The sequence below is a fragment of the Melanotaenia boesemani genome, chromosome 21, assembly GCF_017639745.1.
Source record: "Melanotaenia boesemani isolate fMelBoe1 chromosome 21, fMelBoe1.pri, whole genome shotgun sequence".
In the NCBI taxonomy this organism is placed as follows: domain Eukaryota; kingdom Metazoa; phylum Chordata; class Actinopteri; order Atheriniformes; family Melanotaeniidae; genus Melanotaenia; species Melanotaenia boesemani.
In genome coordinates, this window is record NC_055702.1 from 7,526,326 (window position 1) to 7,554,287 (window position 27,962).

General features: G+C 38.8%; 2 protein-coding genes across 3 annotated transcripts; one reads left to right on the plus strand and one right to left on the minus strand.

Moving 5' to 3' along the window:
* col1a1b (collagen, type I, alpha 1b) lies at nucleotides 1–19,712 on the plus strand. Of its 2 annotated transcripts, XM_041973787.1 has the most exons (51): nucleotides 1–219; nucleotides 2,322–2,507; nucleotides 3,042–3,064; nucleotides 3,229–3,264; nucleotides 4,065–4,157; nucleotides 4,909–4,977; nucleotides 5,074–5,118; nucleotides 5,261–5,314; nucleotides 5,635–5,688; nucleotides 5,963–6,016; nucleotides 6,233–6,286; nucleotides 6,392–6,445; nucleotides 6,561–6,605; nucleotides 6,784–6,837; nucleotides 7,004–7,048; nucleotides 7,156–7,209; nucleotides 8,118–8,216; nucleotides 8,329–8,373; nucleotides 8,463–8,561; nucleotides 8,675–8,728; nucleotides 8,814–8,921; nucleotides 9,095–9,148; nucleotides 9,441–9,539; nucleotides 9,650–9,703; nucleotides 9,820–9,918; nucleotides 10,149–10,202; nucleotides 10,300–10,353; nucleotides 10,443–10,496; nucleotides 10,595–10,648; nucleotides 10,831–10,875; nucleotides 10,979–11,077; nucleotides 12,381–12,488; nucleotides 13,026–13,133; nucleotides 13,481–13,534; nucleotides 13,717–13,770; nucleotides 13,891–13,998; nucleotides 14,218–14,271; nucleotides 14,753–14,806; nucleotides 14,918–15,079; nucleotides 15,173–15,280; nucleotides 15,479–15,586; nucleotides 15,700–15,753; nucleotides 15,890–15,997; nucleotides 16,106–16,159; nucleotides 16,260–16,367; nucleotides 16,663–16,716; nucleotides 17,152–17,259; nucleotides 17,348–17,627; nucleotides 17,713–17,903; nucleotides 18,014–18,256; nucleotides 18,390–19,712. In XM_041973787.1, the coding sequence occupies exons 1-51, from the start codon at nucleotides 138–140 to the stop codon at nucleotides 18,534–18,536; spliced, it is 4,338 nt and encodes a 1,445-aa protein (XP_041829721.1). In that variant the 5' UTR covers nucleotides 1–137; the 3' UTR covers nucleotides 18,537–19,712. The 2 variants fall into 2 exon arrangements, with proteins under 2 accessions (XP_041829721.1, XP_041829722.1); XM_041973788.1 differs by lacking the exons at nucleotides 8,329–8,373; nucleotides 8,463–8,561; nucleotides 8,675–8,728; ... (2 more) ...; nucleotides 9,441–9,539; nucleotides 9,650–9,703.
* A 507-nt stretch (nucleotides 19,713–20,219) lies between these two features.
* On the minus strand, nucleotides 20,220–24,730 carry sgca (sarcoglycan, alpha). Its single transcript, XM_041973789.1, has 11 exons — nucleotides 24,654–24,730; nucleotides 24,300–24,428; nucleotides 24,057–24,208; nucleotides 23,422–23,488; nucleotides 23,124–23,322; nucleotides 22,879–23,047; nucleotides 22,452–22,660; nucleotides 22,242–22,268; nucleotides 21,046–21,219; nucleotides 20,865–20,891; nucleotides 20,220–20,787 (listed from the first exon to the last, which is right to left on the minus strand). The coding sequence occupies exons 1-11, from the start codon at nucleotides 24,688–24,690 to the stop codon at nucleotides 20,781–20,783; spliced, it is 1,197 nt and encodes a 398-aa protein (XP_041829723.1). The 5' UTR covers nucleotides 24,691–24,730; the 3' UTR covers nucleotides 20,220–20,780.
* Nucleotides 24,731–27,962: the final 3,232 nt, after the last annotated feature.

Consider the following 27,962-nt stretch of genomic DNA (forward strand, 5'->3'; position numbering starts at 1 on the left):
TTAGGCAGTAGGGAGTTTCTGCTAGGGTCTGGATTGGAGTTACACACAGACCGGACCCTACCGTATATGAGTGGTGTCTGAGGAGAAAAGAGGATCCCCCCCTTGCCGCAAAGAATCTACATGTCTAATATTTAGACATGTTCAGCTTTGTGGATTTTCGGTTAGCGCTTTTGCTTAGCGCAACAGTGCTTTTGGCGAGAGGTCAAGGCGAGGATGATAGTAAGTATCACTTTCAAACATTGATTTGAGTTGGTTTTCTTCTCTTTTTTTGGGACGGTGGCGCTCTCAGGATGAGGAAAGCCCGCAAGGATGCTGAGCAGTTAGCTGGAACTCATCCTCCTCTGCGGGATACCTACCTCCACTGGGCAGAGATGGTGAAACTTGTTGCACTTTGAGGCGTTTTTGTGTCTCACTTTTTTTTGAGATCTGGAAGAAAAATAGGATTTTTTTTTACTGGACTTTTCCATATTCCCTGCTGCTTTCAACTGACGTGCAGATACATGCTCAGTGTGCGTCCTGCAAGCCAGAGAGGAGCAGCTGCAGTATCTCTGATGCTCCAGAACATTGGGTTCAAAGCTGAAACACAGACAAAAAGATTTTGTTATAGGCATCCATTTTATTTCAGTCTTATATCCTATTTGTTTAGGTTGAACTCCGGTTTTCAGTTGTTTTGGGAATGTTGCACCCCAAGTACTCGAAAAAGTTTCACAAAAAAAACGCAGGCAAGGTTTTTGCTGGATATTATATTATAAAAACGGAGTATATTTCTGTAACCAAAGTCCTAAACTTTTGGAGAAATTCTTTGGAGGACAGTCACACTGAATTGATAGTTTTAATAGGATTAGGTTTGCTGAAAAAAATGACATCGGAAAAATCGTTGAAGTCTGACGTCGACAGTGAAATAGGCTCGTCTAGACACCAATTAATCACCCTCCCTGCAAGGGTGCGGAAGGCCTCTTTTTGCAAAGCAATAGCGCCGCTTTCTGGCAAATATTAGAATTGCACAATCATACTGCAAACCCCTTTCCCCCTTCCACACACCAGCTCGCAATGTGATCAAGGCCACTCTAATTTCCCATACATAGGCTTTGAAAAGAGACTTCCGACCTGGGCCTGAGCAGAAACACTGGGCAGGACTTTCAGAAAAAAAAAAAAAACCCAAGCTGCTTATAGCTTGTGTAGACACATAATGACATCAGACTTCAGTACAAGCTCCATTTCCAGGTCGCAAATCTGTCAGGTAGCACCTGAGTTTCCAAGGGTATTGCTCATTAACAACTTTTTCAGTTAAAACATTGTCCCAATTTGCTACATAAGTATGTGCTTAACTACATGCCTGTGAGAGTGAACAGGGCCGGAACTGAGGGGTGGCCCAGACAGGCCTTGACCACCACAGACTGAAGTCTGCCCACCTCACTCTACCACACGTCATGCACTTTAGAGGGTAGGCGTATATGTATTAAACTGATGTTACATACAGTTATTATAAATATTCTGGTGGAATTTTAAAAGATTTCTTCTTTCTGGAACCAATTTTCTCCATTTGATTTCCCATCTGAAGGCTCATTAAGAATGAACTTTATTGGCAGTTCAAAGACTTCAAACTGATTGAAAACTATAGACTGTATAAAAATGGTTCCTATTTTACAACTAAAATTGAGGAGAATAAAAATGTTTGGGCAGCAGATTTATTTGAAATCGCTACAGGCTTTTAAAGTTTTTTTTAGAAGGGGTACTAACTGCTGGTGAATGTATATATATATATATATATATATATATATATATATATATATCTTAAGTAACTTAAATTGCACATTGGTTTTTATCAGCTTGGCATCCATCCCAGATCTTTTTTTTTTACTTTGCACTCTTCATGAGAAAGTTCATGAGTCCACACAACATGCCTTCATGCAGCAGTCATGGCTGCTTAAGCTAATTACAAGAGTAAATAATTAAATAAACGTTGACTCTATGGCCTGTGACAGTTTGACACAGAAGAGAATGAAGGAGATATCAGCTTCTGCGAGCAGTGCTCTCAACTAGGTCTCCTCCAAAACACTGGCCTGCCTTCTGTTGCTGAATTTCTCCCTTTTTCATAAAAATTATGCTTTTCTGCAAACAGAAGTTCCTCCACTCTAATGTACTATAACACACCTACACAGCTGTAGTAAAAGTCAAACAGTTTTATCTACTTACTTTACATATAAAGAAGTTTATGATTTCAGTAGCAAGACAACACTTATATGTTGTTCACCTTCCTCATTTTGACTTATTTACCATCAGTATCACCAAACTCAACACCATTCTGTTTTCTTTTCTAGGCACATTTGGCAGCTGCACATCAGGTGGACAGTCATACAACGACAAGGATGTATGGAAACCAGAGCCTTGCCAAATCTGCGTGTGCGACAGTGGGACTATTTTGTGCGATGAGGTGATCTGTGAGGACACATCTGAATGCGACGACCCTTACATCCCAGACGGAGAATGCTGCCCTATCTGCAATGGTACTCCCCACCAATTTTGTGGTTTTATTAGCCTTGTGGCACCACCTACTTTCCTGCCATGCCATCTGGCTTTCTGGTCACAAATGGACTTGAGGCCTTCATCCTGCCTGCCTTCCTGCCTGCTTGCTTAAGGATTTCATTTAAAAAACCCCACTTTGGATTAATATTTTCTCACTCAGTTAATTTCCACAAGAGTACTCTCTTGTAATGATGGATTTTGCATACTCTTTGGTGGAGTCTGGCAATAAATTTGCAATTCCCAAGCATGTCTGCAGCCAAAGTACAGAGTTTAATCTAGTCATATTTACCATAAACACTTAGATCCTCAGGTTTTTTCATTTTCAGATAGTAATTTGGGGATAATATTCTTCATTGCTTTTGATTCAGTGATCATTTCACAGCCTGTATGTCTTGCTTTGTTCTCCCTTAAAGCTTGAGGCATATGATGCACACAAACATATTCATAGAATATTCAAAATGAGAGTGATTTTCTGTCCAAGGGTTTTGACATTTTTTTTGTCATTGTTGTTTTAGGAGACTCGCCTTCAGTAGTTGAGGTATTTTGCCCTTTCCACTTTAATTGATATTAAAAAATTATGTGACTCATCCAAACTCAATAGACTTTATACACCTGCTTAAATTCTAAATGAAAGTTTTGGCTATGCAGCTATAGCCTACACATCTCAGCATAGCTTTACTCAGCTTTTCTATCTGTCCTTAGATACCCCCAGGACCCCCAGGCCCCAATGGAGATCAGGTAGGTTCAGCAGGATTTACATTATTCAAGTGATATTCTCTACTGTTCAGTGCAAATGCTGTCTGCAGTTTACTGGACAAAAATTGTATATACAATGATAAACCGGGAGTTTTTATTGACTTAAGCACCTTAATCTTTGAGAATATTCTTAAATATGATTATTTTCTGTTGGATACAAATAAGACACATTACTGTGACTCCATGTTGTGTGGTTTCCATGAGAAATATGACTGACTCGTGTAACCTGTGAAATTTCAGTACAAATGATGCAGCTCGGTAATTTTCTGTTTTTTATCATGATATTTATAGATTAGAGTCATTAATAGCTGCATGCATCATCAGTTAGTGATTAAAACTGTAAAGACATACACAGCAACAGTGTGTATTTGGAGAGAGAGCTTCTAGAAAAATGGACTTAATTGCTGATAATGCTGCTCTGACGTCACTGATGACATCTGGTAAATAGGTCAAAAGGTCAATGAAAGTTCACACAATCACAAAGCAAAAAATAGCTCTGAAAATAAATGCATAGAAAATTGTGACAAGAAGCTCATTTTATAAATTAAAAAAGGAATGAGCTACACAGAACTTGTACATAAATAAACATGTAAAGTTACATGATTTTATAGAGATATTTCCATTTATTGTTTAACTTTGTGAGGTTAGTAAAGATGATGTCTCATATTGGTAATGATGCAAAATATTAATACTGCTGTATGTATTTTAAAAATGATTGGCATAATTGAAATTTTAGCGATAAATATTGATAAATGGCGGCATCTGGCCTGCTTTTCCTACAGGGTCCTGTTGGTCCTCCTGGCCCTGATGGAATCCCCGGACAGCCTGGCCTCCCCGGCCCACCTGGCCCCCCTGGCCCCCCTGGCCTTGGCGGAGTAAGTATCACCTGATAAGAAGTACAATTCTTTAAAAGGACGATTTGTCTTAGAAATTTAAATTACAGCTCTTGACTTTGCCATGGTGTTAAGAGGATGTTCAGGAAGTGTGACTTTACAAGATAAGTGGGGACATGTTTGTGTTACCACAGCTCCACTACAGAAAAAACAGAGTAAGTAAAGCAGATTAAGAAAATATAAAATACAATACAAATATTAAATACAAATACAATAAAATAAATAAAAAAAAACAAAAAACAAAACTATACTATGTAAGTATATTGAGTGCATTATGGAGGAGGGTTATGGAAATATGCAAATAAGTCATTTCTGTCCATATATATATATATATATATATATATATATATATATATACATGTACGTATACATATATCCACATATATACATACACTTTCCTCCATGTTTGTTTCAGCACTGGCAGTGCAGACAGCTCCTTACTCCTATGTAGATGGAGAATGTCAAGAGTTCACATCTGACCAGTTTAGTTTAGAGACCTCATGAAAGCAATTATCACTATAATGTCAAAGGTTAACTCACATTTAACTTACTATGAGAAGTTTTTATTTCTCTCCTGAAACAAAACATTTATATTGCAGCTTGCAGATGTACAACATAGCTTGTAGAGGGAAAAAAAAGCCTTTTTTGGGTGTCATACTCATGCTGGGAGGGCACCCTAACATGTTTTTTCTCTAAAGCTCAGTCAATAATTCCTCATCTTCTCCTCTTACAGAATTTCTCTCCTCAAATGAGCTACTCTGACCCCTCAAAGTCCAGTGGTCCACCTGTTCCTGGCCCAATTGTATGATGGCTTTTCTCTCTCTCAAAATTCAGTGCATTGCAAAATATGCAAAAAATTCAAGAAAATTTAATGGTTTTTCTTTATCTTCATCAATAGGGTCCTGCAGGTCCCCGTGGTCCTATTGGATCTCCTGGTTTCTCTGTAAGTATTCCCTAACCTATTACATGACAGTCAAGCTGTTCCTCTTGCCAATATATTTACAGTTTGTCTGAAATATTTTTTCTTGTATCAGATATCTATGATAGAAAAAATGCATTGATCCATTTCTCTTCTTGTCCACCAGGGTCCTCCAGGTTCCAATGGACCTCCTGGGGAGCCTGGTGAGCCCGGAGCTCCTGTGAGTATAGCTACACAATAATCTTTTAAAGAAATATTTAGCTTGTTTTGTTTTTGTTAATAAGCTAATAGGGGGACATTTCACATTTATCCACAAAGAGATCTAACTCTTCAGCTTAGAAAGCTGTAAACTTCAGGGATTTTTGTTAGGATGCTGCTTCCTCTATTTCCAATCATATTTGTTACTGATTTCAACTTAAAACAGGATAATAACACACATCGGCACACTTGCATTTGTCATCTTATGCCCTCTTCTTCACCACAGTAACACAACAAATATTCAAAGGTTGATTTTTGTATCATTTCTGTTGCTGGTTTTAGGGTCCCATGGGTCCCCGTGGTTCTGGTGGCCCCCCTGGAAAGAATGGAGATGATGTGAGTGATTAATTACAAATTCAGTTTCCTCTGATTTCCTTGTTTGATGAGGCATATTATCTTTCCATGCATTAACAAACAGAATAGAAGCTCAAACTGGGCTTTCTTATGTATTATCCTAACCTATTATTATAGTTTCATATTTTTTCCTGCTTTTGTAGCTTTTTACATCTTAAAGCTCACTGTCTGACCCTGTTTTCATTCATTTGCTGTCCAAATGAAACATTTAGCTGACAGTGGGTGTTGATGTTAATAATCTGTGTTTTTTGAAAAGGGTGAGCCTGGCAAGGCTGGACGCCCCGGTGAGCGTGGAGCTGCTGGCCCTCAGGTGAGCGATTCACATTGAGAACAAAGATCAAGAGACGATTAAATGACAATAACTCTATGTGTTTAACCGAAAACTAGTAATTTAGCATAAACCGGATGATACAATTTTTTTTTCAAATTATCATTCAAAAGTTTTGTCCATTTTGTTGATCTATAAAATTCAGTCTTGATTGCAGTTCCAGGATCTGGAAATTCACATATTGCCTTTTCTTTGCAGGGTGCTCGTGGATTCCCCGGAACTCCAGGACTCCCTGGCATGAAGGGACACAGAGTGAGTTTTAGAAAAATAAAATTTGAATAAACATAAATTATAACTTCCCTTATGTCATTATTTACAATGAGCTGATCTAATGATGCTCAATGATTTCCTCCACAGGGTTTCAGTGGTCTAGATGGAGCCAAGGGAGACGCAGGACCTGCTGGCCCTAAGGTAAGATGAAAAGTTATGCTGTTTCTTAGCCTAGAGAAACTCTTGTTAGTAAATCTGGATACAGCAAAGCTATTCAGGAGCTAACCTCTGTTTTTTTGTCTGTATTTGTCTGCAGGGAGAGCCCGGTGCCTCTGGTGAGAACGGTATCCCTGGTGCTATGGTAAGATTTGCCTCCCACAAATTAGGTTTTAAGTATCATGCAGGGGGATAAACATATTCCCTTTTTTCTTTATTATAGACTAGCTGCAACTCAAATTGCATCTACAATTCCACAAAAGAAGATTCTATGGAAAATGTCTGGTTCTGTCAAGCTAATTTTGTTCCCTCTTCTTTTTCAGGGTGCTCGTGGTCTTCCTGGTGAGAGGGGCCGTCCTGGACCTTCTGGACCCTCTGTAAGCACTACAATATTTCTATCTGTAATCTCATACACTGTAGCAACTACTAGTGGACAAAAGCCTCAAAAGCTGCAATATAATTTGGTTTATTTATGACATTTTGTCACTTTAAGTTGTTTGTATCTGCAAATGTTTGACAAAACGTTCCCATCCTTTTGTGCAGGGTGCTCGTGGTAATGATGGCAACACTGGTGCTGCTGGTCCTCCTGTAAGTTCTCATCCACAACATTTCTGGGTTTTTAAGCTACTCAGTCAAAATTTTGATATCTTTCCAAATAAAGTTAGTCTGACAACATCCTCTATCTTCAAATCTAGGGACCTACTGGATCTGCTGGTCCTCCTGGATTCCCTGGTGGTGCTGGTGCTAAGGTAAGTCAAACACTATTCTGGACATTTCATATAAAAATCTTTCTTTTGTTGTGGGGTCGTCAGATTTTTCAGCCAAAGAAACTGTATAGCACTTCATAGCACATTTATGGCTGCTTTACCGTCTCATGTTGATCAGAGACAAACTCAGAGGAGCATAAATGTAACTTTTTAGTCCCACAATTGACTTGCTGTCTCATAATCACTTAACAAAAATGAAGTTGTGGGAGATTTTAGTATTCACATGATTGGCATTGAGAAAACTCCTAAATTAAACTTCTTTAGATAAATGAGACCCTCTGCTTCACAATCACCCATTAAGGAGCAGGCTGTAAAACTAAAATACCTAATTCTCTTTACAACTCTTTACAGTCTTGATGTACACTCTAGCCACCAGATGGCATCAGTAGACCTCCAATTGCACCCTTCCTCTATTTCTTCCCCTTCTTCCTTTCAGTGAAGTACTTCTTTTGGTTGTTTCCCTGTCTCAAAGCACTTGCTTCAAATGAAAGTGATCACATTATTGAGTGATCAGTTCATTTGAATGATGTAAGTTCACCAGGAAAGCATCTTAAACTGGTAGGAAAGTGGCCTGAACTCCAGGGAAACACTACATTAGTGCATCTATTTCATATCATGTTACTCTGAATTCTATTTTTCAGAGTCTGGGGGAAAAAGTCTGCCATTTTCTTTCTGTTTACAGTTAAATTATGTTATTTTGCACCAGTGTAAATAAACTGATACAATGTATCGGCCCCTTTATTGTAATTGATGTGAACATATTGTATGGTAAACCATGTTGGCTTTAACACAACCAGATTAAATCTTTGTTGTATATTTTTTGATTTACAACTTTTCTCACATGGTATTAGAAGAACAATTTTTTTAGATACAGTTGCTTGGCTCCACAGGGTGAAACTGGTCCTCAGGGAGGCCGTGGACCTGAAGGAGCCCAAGGAGCCCGTGGTGAGCCTGGTAATCCAGGACCTGCTGGACCCGCTGGACCTGCTGTGAGTAGATCCTCTTCTTTTCATCTTGCTACATTTTCTTTGCATGATTCAGCAAGAAAAAAATTAAAATTTCTGAAGACCGACATTTATTTATTTATTTATCTTCCAACAGGGTGCTCCTGGATCTGATGGTACCTCAGGTTCTAAGGGTGCTCCTGTAAGTGTTATCTATATTGATCAGTTTTTTTTTCTCCAGTTGGATCCTGTTCATAAAGTTTTCCTACATCCCGATTCTCTTTTCCTTAGGGTGCTGCTGGTATTGCTGGTGCTCCTGGTTTCCCTGGTGCTCGTGGTCCTGCTGGAGCTCAGGGAGCTGTTGGTGGTCCTGGTCCCAAGGGTAACAATGTAAGTTTGCAACTCATTTAGTGAAATGTAGGTTTCAGTATCAATTTCTCATTGTTATCGAGATCCAGAATCACCTTGCAGCCTAGATGAAATGAGTTTGTATCTGCCAACAGGGTGACCCCGGTCCTTCTGGTCCTAGGGGAGAGCCTGGTGCCAAGGGTGAGCCTGTAAGTTTCAAACCACCACAGTGGAACCTTGCTTTTCATTTACCACATAATATAAGGAAATAAGTTGGTTTTCTTTGTTTTGTAGGGCCCCGCTGGACTTCAGGGACTCCCCGGCCCCTCTGGTGAGGAAGGAAAGAGAGGACCTCGTGGCGAGCCTGGTGGTGCTGGAGCCCGTGGACCTCCTGGAGAGCGTGTATGCTACTTATTCTTATATTTCAGCTTTGTTAGACACAATCATGCAAATTATTTTCCTGAACTTTTAAATAATATTTACGAAATGTCTAATTCCCAGGGGGATTTGCCCCTTAGGTGAAAGACATTCAGCTGGATTCCTGTTGCTGATATAGTTGGTGTGTTTGCTTCTAGGGTGGCCCTGGTGCTCGTGGTTTCCCTGGTTCTGATGGAGGTGCTGGAGGCAAGGTGAGCTCATCTATCCAGAAATTCCTGAGTACGAGCAGAAGTACATTTAAAAAAATGTAAATGTACTGCCATCCCCATAAATTCAAACAGATGAGGCAATAATTGTGTCCTTATTATAAAGTCAGATACTGAAGAGCAAGAAAAAGTTTTAGTTCTAATATTAGATAGGATTAGATTATAGATAATTATAAAGATTATTAGATAATATTAGATACTTTAATTAACTACAAATCATTTAAGTAATAAACTTTACCTCTTTACAACTTTTGAATCTTTTTCACTTGTATTTCAGGGTGCCCCTGGTGAGCGTGGTGCCCCTGGAGCAATGGGAGCTCAAGGTGCCACTGGTGAGAGTGGAAGCTCTGGTGCTCCTGGTGCTCCCGGATCCAAGGTTAGTTCTACAAGAAAACTTAGCAGCTGCATCATTTCACACTAGAAAACCTAAAATCTTGATAGGAGTCTTTGTCTCAGTAAATCTCACTTGTGACCTGCTCTCTTCAGGGTGTGACCGGTAGCCCTGGATCCCCTGGCCCTGATGGCAAAGCTGGACCTGCTGTGAGTACTTAGTCCCTGATGTTTGGACATAATTTGACAGAATGTCACATACTGGAAAAGAGCCGATGGTATAAATAAACAACTCTGTTCTTCTCTTGCCTGGCAATAATTATTAGGGTGCTCCTGGACAAGATGGTCGTCCTGGACCTGCTGGCCCCACTGGAGCCAGAGGACAACCTGGTGTTATGGGTTTCCCAGGACCCAAGGGAGCTGGTGTATGTTTACAGAAGTCTTCCATTCATTTTCTTTAAAAATTTGAAAAATATTCATCCTTAATGGATCATATATGGGATTATTTATTTGATCACTTAAACTAAGCTAAGCTAAGCTCAGCTCAGCTCAGCTCAGCTCAGCTCAGCTCAGCTAAGCTAAGATAAGATAAGATAAGATAAGATAAGATAAGATATTTGTGGAAGATGTAAGTGTGAGCTTTTCTTTTGAACAGGGTGAGGGTGGTAAACCTGGTGAGAGAGGTGTTCCTGGATCTATTGGCGCTGTTGTAAGTTCTGGAATATTTATAAAGCTAAACACATTGAATTTTATCGCTCATCTAGATAATTTACAAATGATTTACTAAATAATGTTTTTGGTTCTAGGGTGCCCCTGGCAAAGATGGTGATGTTGGTGCTCCTGGACCTTCTGGCCCTGCTGTATGTATCTGATGTTTTTTACTAGACTGAGGAGGAAAATTAATCACTTAACATAACATGACCATCTTTTTTTTCTTGTCTCTGTTCAGGGACCTGCTGGAGAGAAGGGAGAGCAGGGACCTGCTGGTCCTCCTGGATTCCAGGTGTGTTTTGTCTCAAAGTCAAAATGCTATCTTTAGCTTTCTAAAACATCTCAATGTTGTGCCACGGATCTACTTTCCCACTTTTCATCTGTGTGCAGGGTCTTCCTGGACCTCAAGGTGCTACTGGTGAGACTGGCAAACCTGGTGAGCAGGTATGATTTATAAGAAATTATCAACACACAAATCTCTATGATTTTATTTGCTTTATGTAAAATGAAGTCACTATTTAGAAAACTCAGATTTAGTCATACTTAGAAAAAAAAGAACACAAAAAAATACTGCTGCTGTGAATCAGACATCATGATAATCTTCCTCTTCCTCCTCCTTTGTTTAGGGTGTTAATGGTGAGGGTGGTCCCCCTGGCCCATCTGGAGCCAGAGTAAGTATCACCTGCATTTAGAAACAAACGTTTTTCAGAACCATATGATACCCAATATTCCTGTGATACGGACCATGACTGATGTGTCCCTTCTTCCCTTCAGGGTGACAGAGGTTTCCCTGGTGAGCGTGGTGCTCCTGGTCCTGTTGGTCCAACTGGACCCCGTGGTGCTTCTGGCCCTGCTGGTAACGATGGTCCTAAGGTATGTTTGGAAGAAAAAGAAAAGGAAATTATGAAAAACTGAGGATGCAGTTAAGATGGGGTTTTTGTTGAGTAGCAAATCTGATGTCAGTGTAATATTTGAAATGACACAGAACTCAAGAAAAAAACATTTTAAGAATCAATATGCACCATTAACACATAAAATTAACCACCACAAAAGCTATAATGACTATAATAAGATGCAGAGGCATAAATTAAAACATTTTGTGCAAAAAGAGTTCACTTTGCTTTTAAATAAAGAAAGTAGAGGTAATAAAATAAAATAAAAAAGTCTTATTTTTTCAATATTATTTTTTTTTCAGTAAATCCCATATGAACCAGATTGTCTGGGCATTTGAACATGAAGAATAACCTTGAAAAGATAATTACATGTAGGATGTACACTGTATATACCTTCATGTTCATGTAAAACTGCATCCTAAGTCAAAAAGGAACAGATTTACATCGAACAGCTATGCATTGCTACATCTTCATTATCACATTTATCACCTGCATCATGGCTCCTCTTTCTGTGCTTGTTTATTTATATTTAAAGGATCATTTACTGCTATTTTACTCAGACTTTAGCAGAATATTTGTTTTTATCATATACAATAATAATATTGATAATATTAACAACATCATGTTAATAATATTAATAGCATTTGCTATAGCTGTGGATTTAGTTTACTTGTAAGTAAACTAAATCTCATAAACAAAAAGTTTTACAGCAGCTCAGCTTATTGGAGATTGAATTATCCATATTTTTGTTATTAATGATATTGTGTTCAACTCTAGAAAAGGCACAGCACATCTCAGTTTCATCTCCTGAACTATGTTCTGCACATGCACACATATAACACATGCACATAATTTACCTCGTTTTGATAATGACCAAAATAGAAGGTTACTTCAGAAAAGGAAGTTTCTCAGGCCTAGATCCTTAGTGCAAAACATATGCTAAGCTAATTTATGCTGATATGCTAAGCATCACTATTAATACTGATAAAAGGTTTTATGATATAGTTTTGTGGCACATTTTAACTGCAGCTCTTCCGCAGTGTTTTCACATTCAACAGTTCTCGCACACTGACACAATAGTAGTGATGTGGTGGAGCTGCCAAGCACCACCCAGCCACCAGCAGCAGCTTGTGGTTTTATTGTCAGGATTCATCACATCTCGGGGACAATGATAGAACCACCAGTGCACTGCTTACTGGATCCTCATCTGCTCATGCTCTGCTCACTGAATCACATCAGCTCAATGTTAATGTGAATATTGGTGTTTCTGTGTGTGTGTTTAGGGAGAGCCTGGTGCTGGTGGTGCCCCTGGTGGTGTGGGAGCCCCCGGTATGCAGGGAATGCCTGGCGAGCGTGGATCTTCTGGTCTCCCCGGTGTCAAGGGTGAGAGAGTAAGTAACTATAAGGTAGCTCTGTTCGGGAGAAAATGAAACTGGGACTATATTTCTCTTATATGTTGACTTATCTGAAATGCTACATGTTATTTATATAATCTACTTAAATATTTTTAACATTTTTAGGTGATATTTAGTTATAAGAGGGAAGGATTTTTTAAAATTTGCTAATAGAAATTCAACTTATTAATCAAGTTAGATATGAATGGAATTTTTGAGATAGGAAGGAAGACAGCTGGGATGCAGTATTGCTGAAAAAGAAAAAGAAGGAAGAAGAAAAGAAGCGAACCAGCTTAAAAATTCTAGTATAAAGAATTGTTTCTTTTCATGCATTTTTGGCAGGGTTGGATGTGTTTATTTCTTTCTGAAAATTTTCCAGAAATAGGTCACAACATGTTACCGCACACAGGTTATTTTTAAGCTCTTCCAATAGATCCTAGAAGTTTGAAGTAGTAACATACTGCACTAACTCAGGATGGTTGTGCTCTTTTGCAACGTCATCATAAGTCACGATTTTCTAACATTTCTGTTTAGGGTGATGGTGGTCCTAAGGGAGTTGATGGTGTCCCTGGTAAAGATGGCGTGCGCGGTCTGACTGGTCCTATCGGAGTCCCTGGACCTCCTGGTGCTCAGGGTGAGAAGGTGAGAACTGAGAAAACGCACACGGCTATCATCTATCCAGGTTCATGATTTTTTTTATAAAGTTTCTCTGATTCCACTGTGTTAAACTGCACTTTCATTCACACACATTGTAAAAGCAGCCGATACTTTGATAAACAAGCAAAGCTATTCAACAGGACATCATAGATATAATCATGTAGTTTACTGATATGATTTCCAAAATCATTAACTTTAAAAACATGGATTTTAGAACAACTGCTTGATGTGCTTTTAGCTTATCCGTGAGACTCCAATTCATAAGCAGTTATGGTTATTGGGATGACGTACTTGTTTGCTGATCTTTTGTTCTTCTCCACCTCTGGTTTTAGGGTGAGGGTGGTCCTGTTGGAGTTGCTGGACCCACTGGTCCTCGTGGTGCCCCTGTAAGTTTTACAAACTCTAAATCTGATTAAATCCTAGAAAAAAACACAATATATTCTTTTATATACAAATCTAGAGAGTTGTCAGCTGGTTACTGCAAATACCAGTCGATGTGCACCCTTAGGACATGATGCCACATGCAGGGTGCGAGTACATGTTGTAATGACCTTTGCTACTCTAACAGGGTGAGCGTGGAGAGAATGGACCTCCTGGACCTGCTGGATTTGCTGGACCTCCTGTAAGTCAAACCTGCAGCAGGTTACTTGTAATTTACTAAAACTCCTGAACAAACGTGATGACTCAAGATTAGAAGCTGGCATTAGAAAAAATGCAATGTTTTCTTCTTGTGCTCTAAAAGGGTATTGATGGTCAGCCTGGTGCCAAGGGAGAGAGTGGTGAGACTGGACCCAAGGGAGATGCTGGTGCTCCTGGACCTGCTGGACCTGTTGGAGCTGCTGGTCCTCAGGTTGGTTGATCTACAAATAACAGAAATAATAAATAGAAACACAGCTTGTTTTAAAAGGATATTATATGATTTCCATACAGTAAATACAGGATTAAGTATTTTTTTTGTTTCATTACTGATAGCAGATAGTTTGGACAAGAAGTTTTGTTTTCTTTTAATAATTTTTTTTATCTTTTGATACAATTAAACTTCTTTTTCTTTTTTTTTTCCTTTCAATAGGGACCTGCTGGCCCTCCTGGACCCAAAGGTGCTCGCGGTGGTGCTGGAGCCCCTGTAAGCATCTGAGATTTAATAGAATTAAATATTTTGAACATCAGCTGTTTTACTGCAAGATTCATTCAGCAAACTCATGAGATTTTGTCTTCAGTTGAGAAAAATAATTACAACATACATATTTTATCTGAATAAACTACATAAAACCTGCACAAGTATGTATAGCATAAATAATTAATTATATACTGCCAATCTGCATAAGATGGCAGATGCATTTTTCCATAAGAAGCATGGAATTGTGCAATCCAGATTTATATATAATTTTTTTTTTTTATTTCTGAGCAAAAAAAATTAATGTTTAGCATTTTATTTCTGCCTACATTCTGGAATTTTTTAAAGAGGGTATTCCCCATATAAAAATCAAAGTCTAATTTATTCAATAATTTATCCCTCAAAACATTGGAATATATATATATATAAATAATTATCTTTATGTAATAAATCACCTTTCTTTTCTCATCACAATTCTGTGTCTTCGTAGGGTGCTACTGGTTTCCCTGGACCTGCTGGCAGAGTTGGACCCCCTGGCCCTTCTGTGAGTTTATTCATTAACACATAACTTTTTTTTTACTTTTTTTTTTTTTTTGAGGTCATGTGACAGCAGTGATCACTAAGGGACAATGCTGTCTCCATATAATGTTTGTAGGGAGCTGCTGGACCCCCTGGGCCTGTTGGGCCTGTTGGCAAAGATGGCGCAAGAGGAGCTCGTGGTGAGACTGGTGCTGCTGGTCGCCCTGGTGAGGCTGGTGCTGCTGGAGTGCCAGGACCCGCTGGAGAGAAGGGATCCCCTGGTGCTGATGGAGCTGCTGTGAGTGCCTAATATTCTTCGGGTAGACAGAAAATTGCAGTCTTTGGTGTAAAGTGTTCACCTGTTTAATGACCACTGTGTCCTCCTCTGCAGGGTACCGCTGGTATCCCTGGACCCCAAGGTATTTCTGGACCACGTGGTATTGTAGGTCTCCCTGGACAACGTGGAGAGCGTGGTTCTGCTGGCCTGCCTGGACCATCTGTGAGTATCTGCGTCCATTCCAAATGCTGTGTTGTCACAATCATAAGCACAGTTATATTATTATTGAATAAGTCTTATCGATTTTAAATAAACTCTTTACACCACTCTTAAGGACTTCAGACGTCTAAAGATAATTTTACTCTTTCCCTGAGCATCAACCTGCTTCCAGAGAACTGACCTCTTCTGGTTTTTCTTTAGGGTGAGCCTGGAAAGCAGGGACCCTCTGGACCTGTTGGTGAGCGAGGACCCCCTGGACCAGCTGGACCTCCTGGACAGTCTGGTGCTCCTGGAGAGGCTGGTCGTGAGGTATGAAGTTTTGGTTTGCTGTGTTGGAAGAAGATTTCCATGCTACAGTTCAGACACATTCAGACATTACTGGCACACAGTGATGATTGACCATCCTCAATGTTCTTCTACAGGGATCCATTGGTCATGATGGTGCTCCTGGTCGCGACGGGGCCACTGGCCCCAAGGTAATCCTTTTCTTTTGGTCTAATTTAATCATAATCAAGGTGGAAAATGATGTTTTAGTACAAATAGGCCTTTAAATTACTTTTAAATCAGCCTCTAGCTGCCTAGCATAATCTAACTGGAGATTTTGTCCCATAGGGAGACCGTGGTGAGAGTGGTATGTCTGGACCCCCTGGACCTCCTGGTGCTCCTGGAGCCCCTGGTGCTGTTGGCCCCTCTGGCAAGACTGGTGACCGTGGAGAGAGTGTAAGTCCTTGCTGCTACTTTTTCTGACCCTCCCTTTGTGGATGAAAAACAATCTGTGCAGCTTTGTTTTATCACTCACTGAATCTTCACTCTCTCTTTTCCCCTCAGGGTCCCGCTGGTTCTGCTGGTCCTTCTGGCCCCGCTGGTGTCCGTGGTCCTGCTGTAGGTTCTTTACTATATGAAAAAATTTATTAATTTATACACAAGTCTTTCAAATTTTGCTTATGGCTTAAAATATGATGGCATCTTTGGGTTTATTTAGGGCCCTGCTGGTGCTAAGGGAGATAGAGGAGAGGCTGGTGAGGCTGGAGACAGAGGCCACAAGGGACACAGAGGATTTTCTGGCATGCAGGGTCTGCCCGGAACTGCTGTAAGTAACTGTTTACACTTGGTTACTTTGTCTTTTGAGAAAATGACCAGCTGCATTTATCCCTTTACTAATAACTGAATATGAAGCACTTCAGTTCAAATGTTATTCAACTGGATTTTTACAAAAAAACAATTTAAAATCTCTTAAACAAACGCCAGTTCTGTGCAATAAGTACCCGCATAAAATGCTCTTAACTGTCTTTGACTTTGTGGGGAAGAAATTTCAGAAATTGTTTTCCAGTTTTTCCATGTTTTCCCATTCCCACTTTAATATTTACTTCTCTATCTGCCTCTAGGGACCTTCTGGAGAGAGAGGACCTGCTGGTGCCTCTGGATCTGCTGGACCACGAGTAAGCCAATTGTTTTCTGCATGATACACAGTTATTACAAAGTTGTTTACACAAATACAGAAAATTACTATAAAGAATGCTTTTTAAAAGCACGTGAAGTTAGAAAAAAAGTAAAGTTTTTGCACTTGACAAGTATGATTTAAATGTTTCACTTATTAAATCAAATGTGGCCCAAAGGCTATAAGCTAGCAAGTATTGTGAGAACCAAACTTGGGATTTTGAGAAAATTTGGTGGATATGTAGCTGAATTTAGGCATCCTTAGTTACCCTAAATAAAGAGTGTCATTCATGGTTGAGTGTGGACTAAAAAGAACACTAAAAACTTGTTGGGCTTGAGCCCTTCTCACCAAGAGATTAAAAATCAGAAACAATCATTGGAGGGACAGTCTGAGATGATGCTTTCTCTCCAGTGATCAATTGGTTTTTGCTTCATAGGGACCTTCTGGAAACAGTGGTTCCCCTGGTAAGGATGGTATGAACGGCATGCCTGGACCTATTGGACCCCCTGGACCTCGTGGTCGCAACGGAGAGATGGGACCTGCTGTAAGTTTCTTAATTATCTTTAAATCCTTCACTGCCCAATTCTTTCAAGTATATCTACATTTTATTAAGCCCTGGTCTTTCAAAATAGGGTCCTCCTGGACCTCCTGGACCCGCTGGACCTCCTGGAGCTCCCGGAGGTGGATTTGACTTCATCAGCCAGCCAGTTCAGGAGAAGGCCCCCGATCCCCTGCGTGGTGGCTACCGTGCCGATGATCCCAACATGATGCGTGACCGTGACATGGAGGTTGATACCACACTCAAGACCCTCACTCAGAAGGTCGAGAAGATCCGCAGCCCCGATGGTTCCCAAAAGAGCCCTGCACGCATGTGCCGTGACCTGAGGATGTGCCATCCTGAGTGGAAGAGCGGTGAGTGCAGATCAGTGGACTGACAGAGGAAGCAAAACATATGGATGCGCTCAAGCTGAACCAATTTTATGTCCCTGCATTACAGGCATGTACTGGGTTGACCCCAACCAGGGCTCTGCTCTGGATGCCGTCCAGGTCCACTGCAACATGGAGACTGGAGAGACTTGCATCTACCCAAGTGAGTCCACCATCCCCATGAAGAACTGGTACCTCAGCAAGAACATCAGAGAGAAGAAGCACGTCTGGTTCAGCGAGTCCATGACCGGTGGATTCCAGGTAAGAAAGCAGTGCAAAAACAAAAACAACAGCAAAAACTATAGACTGTATTAAAGCTGTACCGTGAAGCATGTCACTCCATTCATGGTTTGCTTCCCTTCATCTCACAGTTCCAGTATGGCAGCACTGAAGCTGATCCTGAGGATGTCAGCATCCAGATTGCCTTCATGCGCCTGATGTCCAGCCAGGCCTCTCAGAACATTACATACCACTGCAAGAACAGCATTGCCTACATGGATTCTGCCACCAGCAACCTGAAGAAGGCCCTGCTTCTCCAGGGCTCCAACGACGTCGAGATCAGAGCCGAGGGCAACAGCCGCTTCACATACAGCGTCGGCGAGGATGGCTGCACGGTGAGTTTGTCCTGCAGCTTGTATTTATGCACATTTCAGAAGTCATATTAGTTAAACACCAGCAAATAATCAAAAGGCTCTTACGCTTTTGAATTTTTTTAAGACTTTTTGCCCTTTTTGTTTCTCTCCACAGTCACACACTGGCACATGGGGCAAGACAGTCATCGACTACAAGACATCAAAAACATCTCGCCTGCCCATCATTGACATTGCTCCTATGGATGTTGGTGCACCTGATCAGGAATTTGGCGTCGAAGTTGGCCCCGTTTGCTTCTTGTAAAAATGAAAGAAACATGGACATGACATTGTTGTTTTTTTTTCTAGCAGTCATCTCTAAATCCTTTTTTTCTATGCAATCAAAACTCATTCGGCTGCCATTGGTCCACATGCTTAAAACCACTCTGCTGAAGACGGTGTTTGTGTTTTTATCAATCATGAGAAGATTTTTGGGACTGCTACTTCAACTGAAACCAACTACGAGGACACTTTAAAAAGAATCTTTGTTTCCACTGGCAACAAGAAAATAATATATACTTGTGTAAAATTTCCCCTTGGAAATTGAGAAAAAGAACATAAAAAACATCGACACACTCAATGAAACACAGGTGACTTTTGCCATTTTCTACCACTGCAGAAGGACATTGAAAACAACATATGATATGTACCATTTTCTGGTGTTAAATAAATTGTAAAAAGTGTGAAGTGTCTTCTTGATCTCAAATCATGAAAAAAAAGAAAGAAAGAAAAAAAAAACACCTGAATTTTGGTCCAACAAATGAGCAAGTCAGCTCACCTTCATTGGAATATGTAAATGGCTACCTCATTAAAAGAAGTCACCCTCGAATTTTCTTAAACGAAAAGGGTATATTATCCACAAGTCTTTTGGGGGCAAATTAAACCATCCAATGGTGCTATTACCAGTTCAATGAGGTCCAGTTATTGGTATTTGATGGTGAAAATCTCACTGTCGTACTGTAATTGTTGCCACTAAGACCTGTAGAACTTTGGTGCTACTAAATTGACTCATTGTCTTGTTGTCTATGCAGTGCAATTGTTTTCTTCTTAAGTGTTGGTTTGATAACAGAGGCCCTCTGAAAAGGTGACCATTGCAGATGTAATGCATGCCATCATGTCTTTGTAGATACAAGCAAGTGACTTCTGGTTCAATAACATTTCCTTGCCCTGTGTTCATTGTTGATCCTTCTGTCTGTTTGTCCCTGTGGAAAACGCCTCTTCATTATAAACAAAGAAAAAACAAGACAGCACACATCTTCCACCCTGTTGTTTATGTTGTTTGTTGATGTCTTTTTCGCGAAGGGTTTCTTAAAAAAAAAATTGAAGCAGACCCACTTTCATGGTTTAAAAGAGAGATTCTGTACTTATTTTGTACATGTATAATAAATCAAGATGTTTTTAATTATTTTGGGTGCTGAAATAAAGCATGTGAAGTGGTCTACTCAGTGGCAGAGTTTTCACTGTTCTGTTTGGCAACTGTTGTGAAACTGAGGTTGAAGGGTTTGAGGAAATGTAACGTAGACAGTACTGTATGTTACATTTTTCAGAGCAAGACCTTTTGCAAAAAAGAGACATGGACACTTGTATGTAGATGCTTGGAAATCAACTGTTCCACAACAGTTGCACTGAATACATTTCTGTTAAGCAGCAGTGAAAACAAGGCCAACATTCAAGATTCCAGCATGGATTTTAGATTCATTCTTATTTATATTTAGATTAATTTTTATATGCTGAAGAAATTAAACGTAAAACACGATGTTTAACTACTGTTTGTACTCAAAATCAAAAATAGGTCAAAAGATTTGCATGGGAATACAGTTCATCCTCGCACCCAAATCAGTTTAAGGAACAGCAGCGACCCCTAGTGGAGATCACGTGCAACAACAGCTGTTCATGACGGGATAAGGAAAAAAAAAACATTGTTAATGGATAAAGCGCAGTTTCTGTGGCAGAAAACTGTTATGTTTTTATTATCTTCACATAGAATGCACAACAATCCCAAATTTATTTAAATAAAAATGTGAATGATTACAAAAATTCATTGAATCCTACAATCTGCAAATATGCAGTGAAAGCTGCTGATCTTAATGTTCTCTCACTCTGGAAAATACATTCATTTCTTTGCAATAAACTTTAGTTGATATAAAAAAAAAATTCTAATTCCAAAAGAAGTCCAGCCTCTACTTTACCATCTCCTGTAGTGAGATAAAAGACAGGGATACTCCAACATTGAAGGTGTTAAATAATCTCTTTTCACTTCAGTCAATTAATTCAAAATTCTTTCCACAAAATGTTTTACTTTTTTAATTCTGCTTAATGTTGCAAAGAAAATGTGATTCCAGTTAGAAGAAAAATGTTATTCCACAGTACAAGGAAAAATCATACATATCATAAAGATAATCAGATAAACTGCACTCTAATTTTTATTTCGATGGAACTAAAAGAAGCAGAAAATACAACATCACACTGCAAATATAGCCTTGGACTGTTGCAAAATGGATAGTTGCTGTCATTTCCTGTAAAAACAGATACTATAAGTAGAATTGGGGTGATAAATAACACCAGCATGAAAAAATATGATGCAGGGGTTTACCTGGGTAAAGTGTCGCTGTAGGGATCACTATGAAAAAAATAAAAGAGAGAGAGAAAAAGAGGTTAATGTGTTTTTCAGAAAAATATATAACAAGAAAAAAAAACCTAAATCAATAAACAATTTTTTCTGGCTGTCATAGTAGAAAAGGGATGTCGCTTTATATATTGGAGGAGACGCATACTGCTGAGCCATGATGAGAGGGATGCTGTCTGACTGCAGCGGTGAGGCGCTCTCTCCCGTACGGCTGTTGAACATGGGGAACGTTGACAAAGGTGGAGGGACCCCTCGGTTTCCAGCCATGCTCCTCAGCTCATCAGTGTTCCCATGAATGGTGTGGTGGTGGTATAGCTGAATTCTGCAGCATGCAGAGCATCGCTTTTAGTGTTTGTCTCATCTTTTTTTTCCAAAATACAAGTAAGAGAGTTTAAAACCATTCTAAAAGTTAACTCTGTAGTTAAACTATTATTATTACAGAAACATAGCTTAGTGATTAAATGACCCGATGTACCTAAATGTGACAATATACATGCAACTCTACACTTATTGGGTTTCAGGTAAAAATTCAGGGAAATGCTTAAACCCCTACACATTTAAGAAGTACAGTAACTAGATTACTTTTAAACTGAGTAAATAAATTAATAGAACATCATCAGGTTATAAATTGCAGCATAAGCAAAAAGAAAACACTATTTTTTATTCAATATGTCTGAAATTATTTCCTGCATTTTATGGTAAACTTGATTTTGGATGCAGGAGTAAGTGGTACTTCTTTCATTTTTAAAAATTTTTTTTTTACAATAAATAAAAAAGAAAAAGATTAAATTTAAATAGTTCTGAAAGCCAATCAGGGTCAAACCTGGTACTTGCAAGGTGTAACTAATAAAGTAGGTGAGTGACTTATATACTGATTACCTTAATCTGGAGAGTATTATGTACTTTAAAGCTATCAGATATTGTTTATTAAGTGGATTAAACAGCACAATTAAACAAGTATAAATTCACATGAAGTAGTTCGCTACTTGGCCACTTCAACAAATGCAAAAAGTCTGTTTCCAGAAAAGGTCAAACATTTTTTATGAAAAGAAACCCTCCCACTTACTATAATTTGCTGCAGCACAAAGAAAATTATTTTCAGTCTTCAATGACCAATTTTATGGTATTTAGAATAATTAAGTAAATCTATGATCTGATGTCAGGAACAGACTCGAAGGTAAAATGTTACTGAAACACTTTTTTATTTTTATTTATTTATTTATTCCTTTTTTTGCATTATATGAACTATGAGATTTGGGGGGTACTTGAGTACACAACACCTCTATTTTGTGCAGTCTAGTAACAGCAACACTCAAACAACAGTGAACAGTAAAATTTACTTACTGGTTTGTTCTTGCATTCCTTGTCTCACTAAAAGAAAAAAGGCTTCATGTCAGTTTAATGTAAGAATTATTTGCGAGGATTAAAAGTCTACTAAATCGAAGGAAAAAAAATGTAAAAATCAGAAATTTGGAGAATTTTCTGCCTTAACACTGCCTCGTTGTGAATATTCTTTTTTTTTTTTTTTTTTATAGATTCAAAATAAATACATACACTCCCTCTCGCTTGCCAAACATGATGTAGGCTAGCAGCAGACTCAGGATGATGGCAATGATTAAAGGCACAATCACGGTCACGATGTAGTCCGGGAAGTAGTCTCTGCTCGGAGGAGACTCGGGAGGGTTGAAGTCACCTCCAGACTCTAAAATCCCTGAGCCCATTGTGGGAGCAGGTGGCTCGGGCTCCAGCTTGGTCAGGTCAAACTGCAGGGAGAGGCGGCAGAAATGTCAAAGCGCTGCTTTTGTCATGAGGCACATTCATGAACAGATGGCAGGATTTTTATTTGACTCAATTTAAAGAAGCAGTTTCCATTTTAAATACATTATTAAACAAAACCAGTAAGCAAACTGACTGAAATATTTAATAAAATGATTAGTTGATAAAGAATTTTCTATCTTAGATGTGTCTTCTCAGGCCTCACCAGCTCTGTCTTGCACCAGGTGATGCAGTTGCTGGGAATTCTGCAGAAGTTGCATCCTCCGGGCCCCTTAACTTTGGCCCCTGCTGTGCACTGCTTTTGGTGATCTGGTGTCAGCACCCTCTGGAGACAGTCTGAGAAATACTTCTCAGACCCCACCTTCACATACACCCTGACACAAAACAGGTTAAAATAAACATACATTCAATTCAGAGCAAATCTTAAGATAAATAAGAGATTCTGTTTACCCTTCAAAGTGCCCTGCAATAGGGAGAGGAACTCTGCCACCACGGTCCAGGGCGTTAGTAATGTTGACAATTTCCAAGGCTTCCGTGTTCCACAACTTTTGCAAATCCTGCTTTATCTCATCCTGAACAGGAGAGGGCAGCACCTTTTCAATCTCCCTCAGCTTGATGAAGAACTCGGCTTGATAGGGCAGCATCTTCTCTGTGAGTGGCATCAGTGACATACCATTTGTTTACTTCCCCTGTCTTATCTGTCATATTCGTTATTACCACAACAACACACTTGTCAAAGCAGGCATACCTGGAGTCACTTTGATTACAAGAATGTGTCTGGCTGTGTCATAGTTGCGCTTGTTGATTGCATAGATCTGTCAGAAAAAGACACCCTGTCATAAAGATGGTTTGTGATGCTTAGAGCATTTAGGTATTTGGTCTTTGCTTCAGAGTAACTGCTTGTTAGCTTTTGCAGTAGCTCCTTTTTTCCCTTATATTTCCCAGGATGCCTTAAGGTTTTTTTTAAATGAAAATAGCCCAAACATTAGTTGCGATAAAAACATTTTACATGCAAATTTACAGAACTAGTTTAATTTCTTACATTTTCTGCCGCAAGATTGTTTATTTTTATAAGTTCTATAAGAATGAAATATTTAGTTGTGAAGATTGCTTTAACTAAACATTTGGCATCAATCTTAACTCAAATATTTTTCCACTGATAATATACTTAAGTTATACTTAAGAAATTTGTGTCACATTTCACTTGCTGATTTTTTAACGTGGCCTCAGAACATCAAGGTGTCAGATTCTGACATCTTTCTGATACTTGCTTATTCTCAGATTTCTTCAGTGCTTTGGAAAGCCATCTATGTTTGGCCCACAAGATAAACCCAGACGAGCAGTGTGCAACATACTGGCAGGATTTAAGCAAAAACCTCATACCTCAATTATACTTTTTCCGGGAGACATTGGTGTGCCATACAGAAAGCCGTTATCAAAGGGGTGGCGTTGGGTGAAGCGCAGCCACTCTGGAAGGTCTGGGAAATTCTGCATGTTGCACTTAAAAATCATGGGGTCATCATACAAGCGTCCAGCTATATAACATACAAAAACGGCTATAATTTATTTCTCATCTTTCATCTTTGTCCCTTCATTATTTTAAGAAAATGTATAAATCAGGCTTACCATAAAGTTTTGACAAAGGTTCAAAGTCATTCTGGAAAGTCTCTCTCAGCAGCTCATATGTAAATAACCTTCCCACAGGAATGGTAAGTTTGATCTCTGCATTGGCCCCAAACAAGCTGGCAGCACAAACTGTAAGGAAGTGTTAATATTTTTTTTAAAAAAACTTTAAAAGTTGACATGAAAGTATGACGACACACAACATTTGACGCAGTCTTGTCTCTCTGGATCAGACTTTCAGAGCTGATGTTGCAGAAAAGCTTTGGCTCTAAACAACACAGACTTGAGACCAAAACAGAAAGGCCACACGGTGTTTTTATATTGCATGAAGCTGAACAATTTCATGGACAAACTTGCCTGTTAAAAAGATGATCCAGCTCCCGCAGCCTGCCATCTTGTTGTGACCTTTGATTGACAGAGCCAAGTGGAGAGAGGCTTGGTCACAGCACATGTCAGAGCTATTTTTGCCTCACTCATTCACCTAAAAACATCCGGAAGGGGGGTCAGCCAGTCTGTATGTCTGTAAAATGATAGCTGTATTATTCCCTCTTTTGATAAGGAATCAAATAACTGGTTTATAGATTTTTTTTCCATGCCATCAGCAACCACATGCTTAAGTATTTAAACTATCAAATAAGAGCACTCTACTGTTCTATTTCCATTTCTAATAAATTAGACTTCTACTTTGCGAGTTGGTGTTAAGATGCCTTGAATCAAAGAAAACTGCTGTCCCCCGTGTGCAAAAATAAATAAAAAAATAAAAAGATCATCAGAATTTATTATAAGGCACAAAGCGTCTATTCTGCCTTTTGTGATATGCATGTTCCTGAAAATCCTTTTCTGCTCATAATTATGTTTATTTATTTTTACCTAGGCATGTCTAGTGCTTCTTCTACCACAATTTTATACTTACATAAAGACTTTTTATTCAGGGTAGAGCCCCACCCTGAAAGTGCATCTCGTGCCATGGTCAGCACCCTATTTTGCAATTTTAATGATAGTGATCCGGATCAAAATTTAATGGGTTCTTCCTTTGCATGTGCTCCATCCCTCCACCGAGTTGCTCAATATTCAGCCAGAGAGTTTTTAAATTAACTTGCTGGACAACTGAAAACACAAGTCTATCCTGTGTCCCAGCTCAGTGGAGGAAACGTTTTTGACTGATAATCAGTAATAATGAGGATGAAACAGTTAGTCTGCACAATATATATATATATATATATATATATATATATATAAATATATTCTGTGAATGAAAGTGGTTTAAAGTAATTTTAAACCAATAAATGATATATAATGAAAAGCTACTAAGAAATATAAACAATAAAAAATACTAAAGTGAGTTTATCAAATTTCTATTTGGACTCTTTATGAAGTATTCTGTAAAGCAGCAATTATACCCCAACAGCTCTTACTTTTGTTGCAGGAAAAACAAACAAACAAACAAACAAACAAACAAACAAACAAAAAACTTAAGAGTAAATGCATTCAAAGAAAAAACTTCAAAATTATTAAGGATGGATTGAATTGAAAAATGTGCATGAACAATAGATCAAGGAGGACTTCCTGGTCCTACAAAGCAAATCCTCCATTTATATCTGGAAAAATGGAAAACTGATATGATTTATAAGAGCTGAATCTCAAACATTCTGTCCTCCTCATTACAAGCAACAGTATGACCTATACAGAATATATAGAATATCATTATCATTATTATTATTATTATTATTATTATTATTATTATTATTATAAGTTGAATTTTGACTTATTTCCATACTGTTTGTTTTGATTTTTTTTAAACTCATGTAAATCCTATCTATATGCTTTAGGTCATTTTCATCCTCTGATATCCTTCAGGCTGGACTCCCCGTTACTGTTAGAAACTACAGCTGATATGATAAAGAAAAGACAGTTAAGTCAACATGCAAAGAAGTATCTTATGTTGTTCCTTTAAATGTAAAACAGGTGCATAAATCTGCTCTTATTCTAATTAACAAGCCTCCTTAAAACTGTAAAATCTAAGACTGTGTGGGCAGGTTTAAAACCTAAAAATAAAAATAAGGAGAATTCTTTGTCTATGGTCAGTGACGATGTTTCATGCATCTGTCAGCGCAGATGCAGAATGCAGGAAGCAACAATGTGGCCTGCAAATAACGGACGCGTTATTGGCCATAGCCGTTTGACGTTAGTGCAATGTTGCCGGGTCCTAAAGCTAGTCGAGTTATTTTGCAGCCGCCATGTGCAGAGGTGTCAAACTTATTTTAGTCCAGGAGTCTCCTACCAAGCAATTTTAACTCAAGTAGGCCAGACTAGTAAAATAATAACAAAATAACTTGTAAATAATAAAAACCAAATATTTCCCTTTGTTTTAGTGCAAAGAGGTACATTATGAAAATGATTAAAAACTGTGTTTTAGAAAACATTATGAAAAGTCTGAAACTTCTTAAGAAAATTAAGTGCTTTTTCATGCAGTTTAACATTTACATGTATTACTACTTACAAGTCACAATGGATCTGCAAAAATCACAAAATGATTACAAAAATTTTATCACATGTATGTGCAACTGAAAAAAAAACAGTATTTCACATCATAATTAGAGTCACTTTTATGTTGTTTTAGTTGTACATACCTGTACATTTCCACATCTTTGCAGTATTCCTGACCACCCAGATGACTCACCTCATAATACAAACTGAAGTGAAATCTATCAGGTAAGAAATATGTAAAAGATTACAAGTATTTATGAATTGCAGTTACTTTTATTTAAAAAAAAATTGCAGTTAAGATATTGTGTGTGACAAAATCTTCATGTCTGTTGCCCCTTTCGCATCTGTCTGTTCAAGCAAAACCAATGAAAGGTGCCACCTGTAACCAAGGGTCAATGACAGACAAATGTAATATATAATTAAAACCTGTTTCTACTGGTATCTAATTTATTTAATAAAATAACTTAGAAAAAGTCATTTATCTATCTTCTTTCTCTGGGTAAGCATACATGGCATCTCCCATATTGTGCCACCGTTTTTACTACTGTGTCTCTGAATAGATAAACTATAGTGTGTGTGTGAATTGAGAAACCCCTGAGCTTTAAGCCCACAGTACCACCTTTGTTTTAAAGGTGCTAGAGCACTGCTTGGGATAAGTAACGCCTTATCTGTAGTGCAGTCATCGCTGCACCTGAGGCCATTTGATCCACTCACAGATGAAATTTTTGTTTTGTGTGGAAGAATTCTGGTCACGGATGGCCGCCACTGAAGTCATTTCTATGTCCAACTTTACCACTAGAAGTCAGTAATTCTTACACACTGTACATTACAAAAGAGGGCCGCGTTCAGTGTGCGGGGGTTGTCTTAGCAATATGGCTAATAGTAGGACATTGAGCTTGCAATTTACGTGCTGCTTGGTTTAATGCTCATTATCAGAAAAAGGTTTATTGAGCAAAGCCAGAGAAGGCTGCCAGCTACAAGACGAAACACTCAGGATCGATGAGCTGCCGCTGCTGCCAGGGTTGTCGTCCACAGTCGCTGCTTCGTTCTTATGACTTAACCCATGACATCAAATTTTCTACCTGGCCTTGCAACTTCAAAACACCAACAAAATGGGTGCTAAGATATATCTATTCACCCAAGGAAAATCCTGATGTTAAGTGGCTGGGCTAAGTGGGT

Excerpts from the sequence above, each read along its gene's own strand:
- sgca (XM_041973789.1), bottom strand. The coding sequence starts at position 24,690 with ATGGCAGGCTGCGGGAGCTGGATCATCTTTTTAACAG. Across the intron at positions 24,429-24,653 it reads CTGGATCATCTTTTTAACAG|TTTGTGCTGCCAGCTTGTTT; the intron begins GCAAGTTTGTCC and ends ACTTCCTTACAG. Across the intron at positions 22,269-22,451 it reads TTTGGCAAGCGAGAGGGAGT|TGAGACAAGGAATGCAAGAA; the intron begins GTATGTATTTAT and ends TTTTTCTTTTAG.
- col1a1b (XM_041973787.1), top strand. The coding sequence starts at position 138 with ATGTTCAGCTTTGTGGATTTTCGGTTAGCGCTTTTGCTTAGCGCAACA. Across the intron at positions 3,065-3,228 it reads ACTCGCCTTCAGTAGTTGAG|ATACCCCCAGGACCCCCAGG; the intron begins GTATTTTGCCCT and ends ATCTGTCCTTAG. Across the intron at positions 15,281-15,478 it reads CTGGCCTGCCTGGACCATCT|GGTGAGCCTGGAAAGCAGGG; the intron begins GTGAGTATCTGC and ends GTTTTTCTTTAG.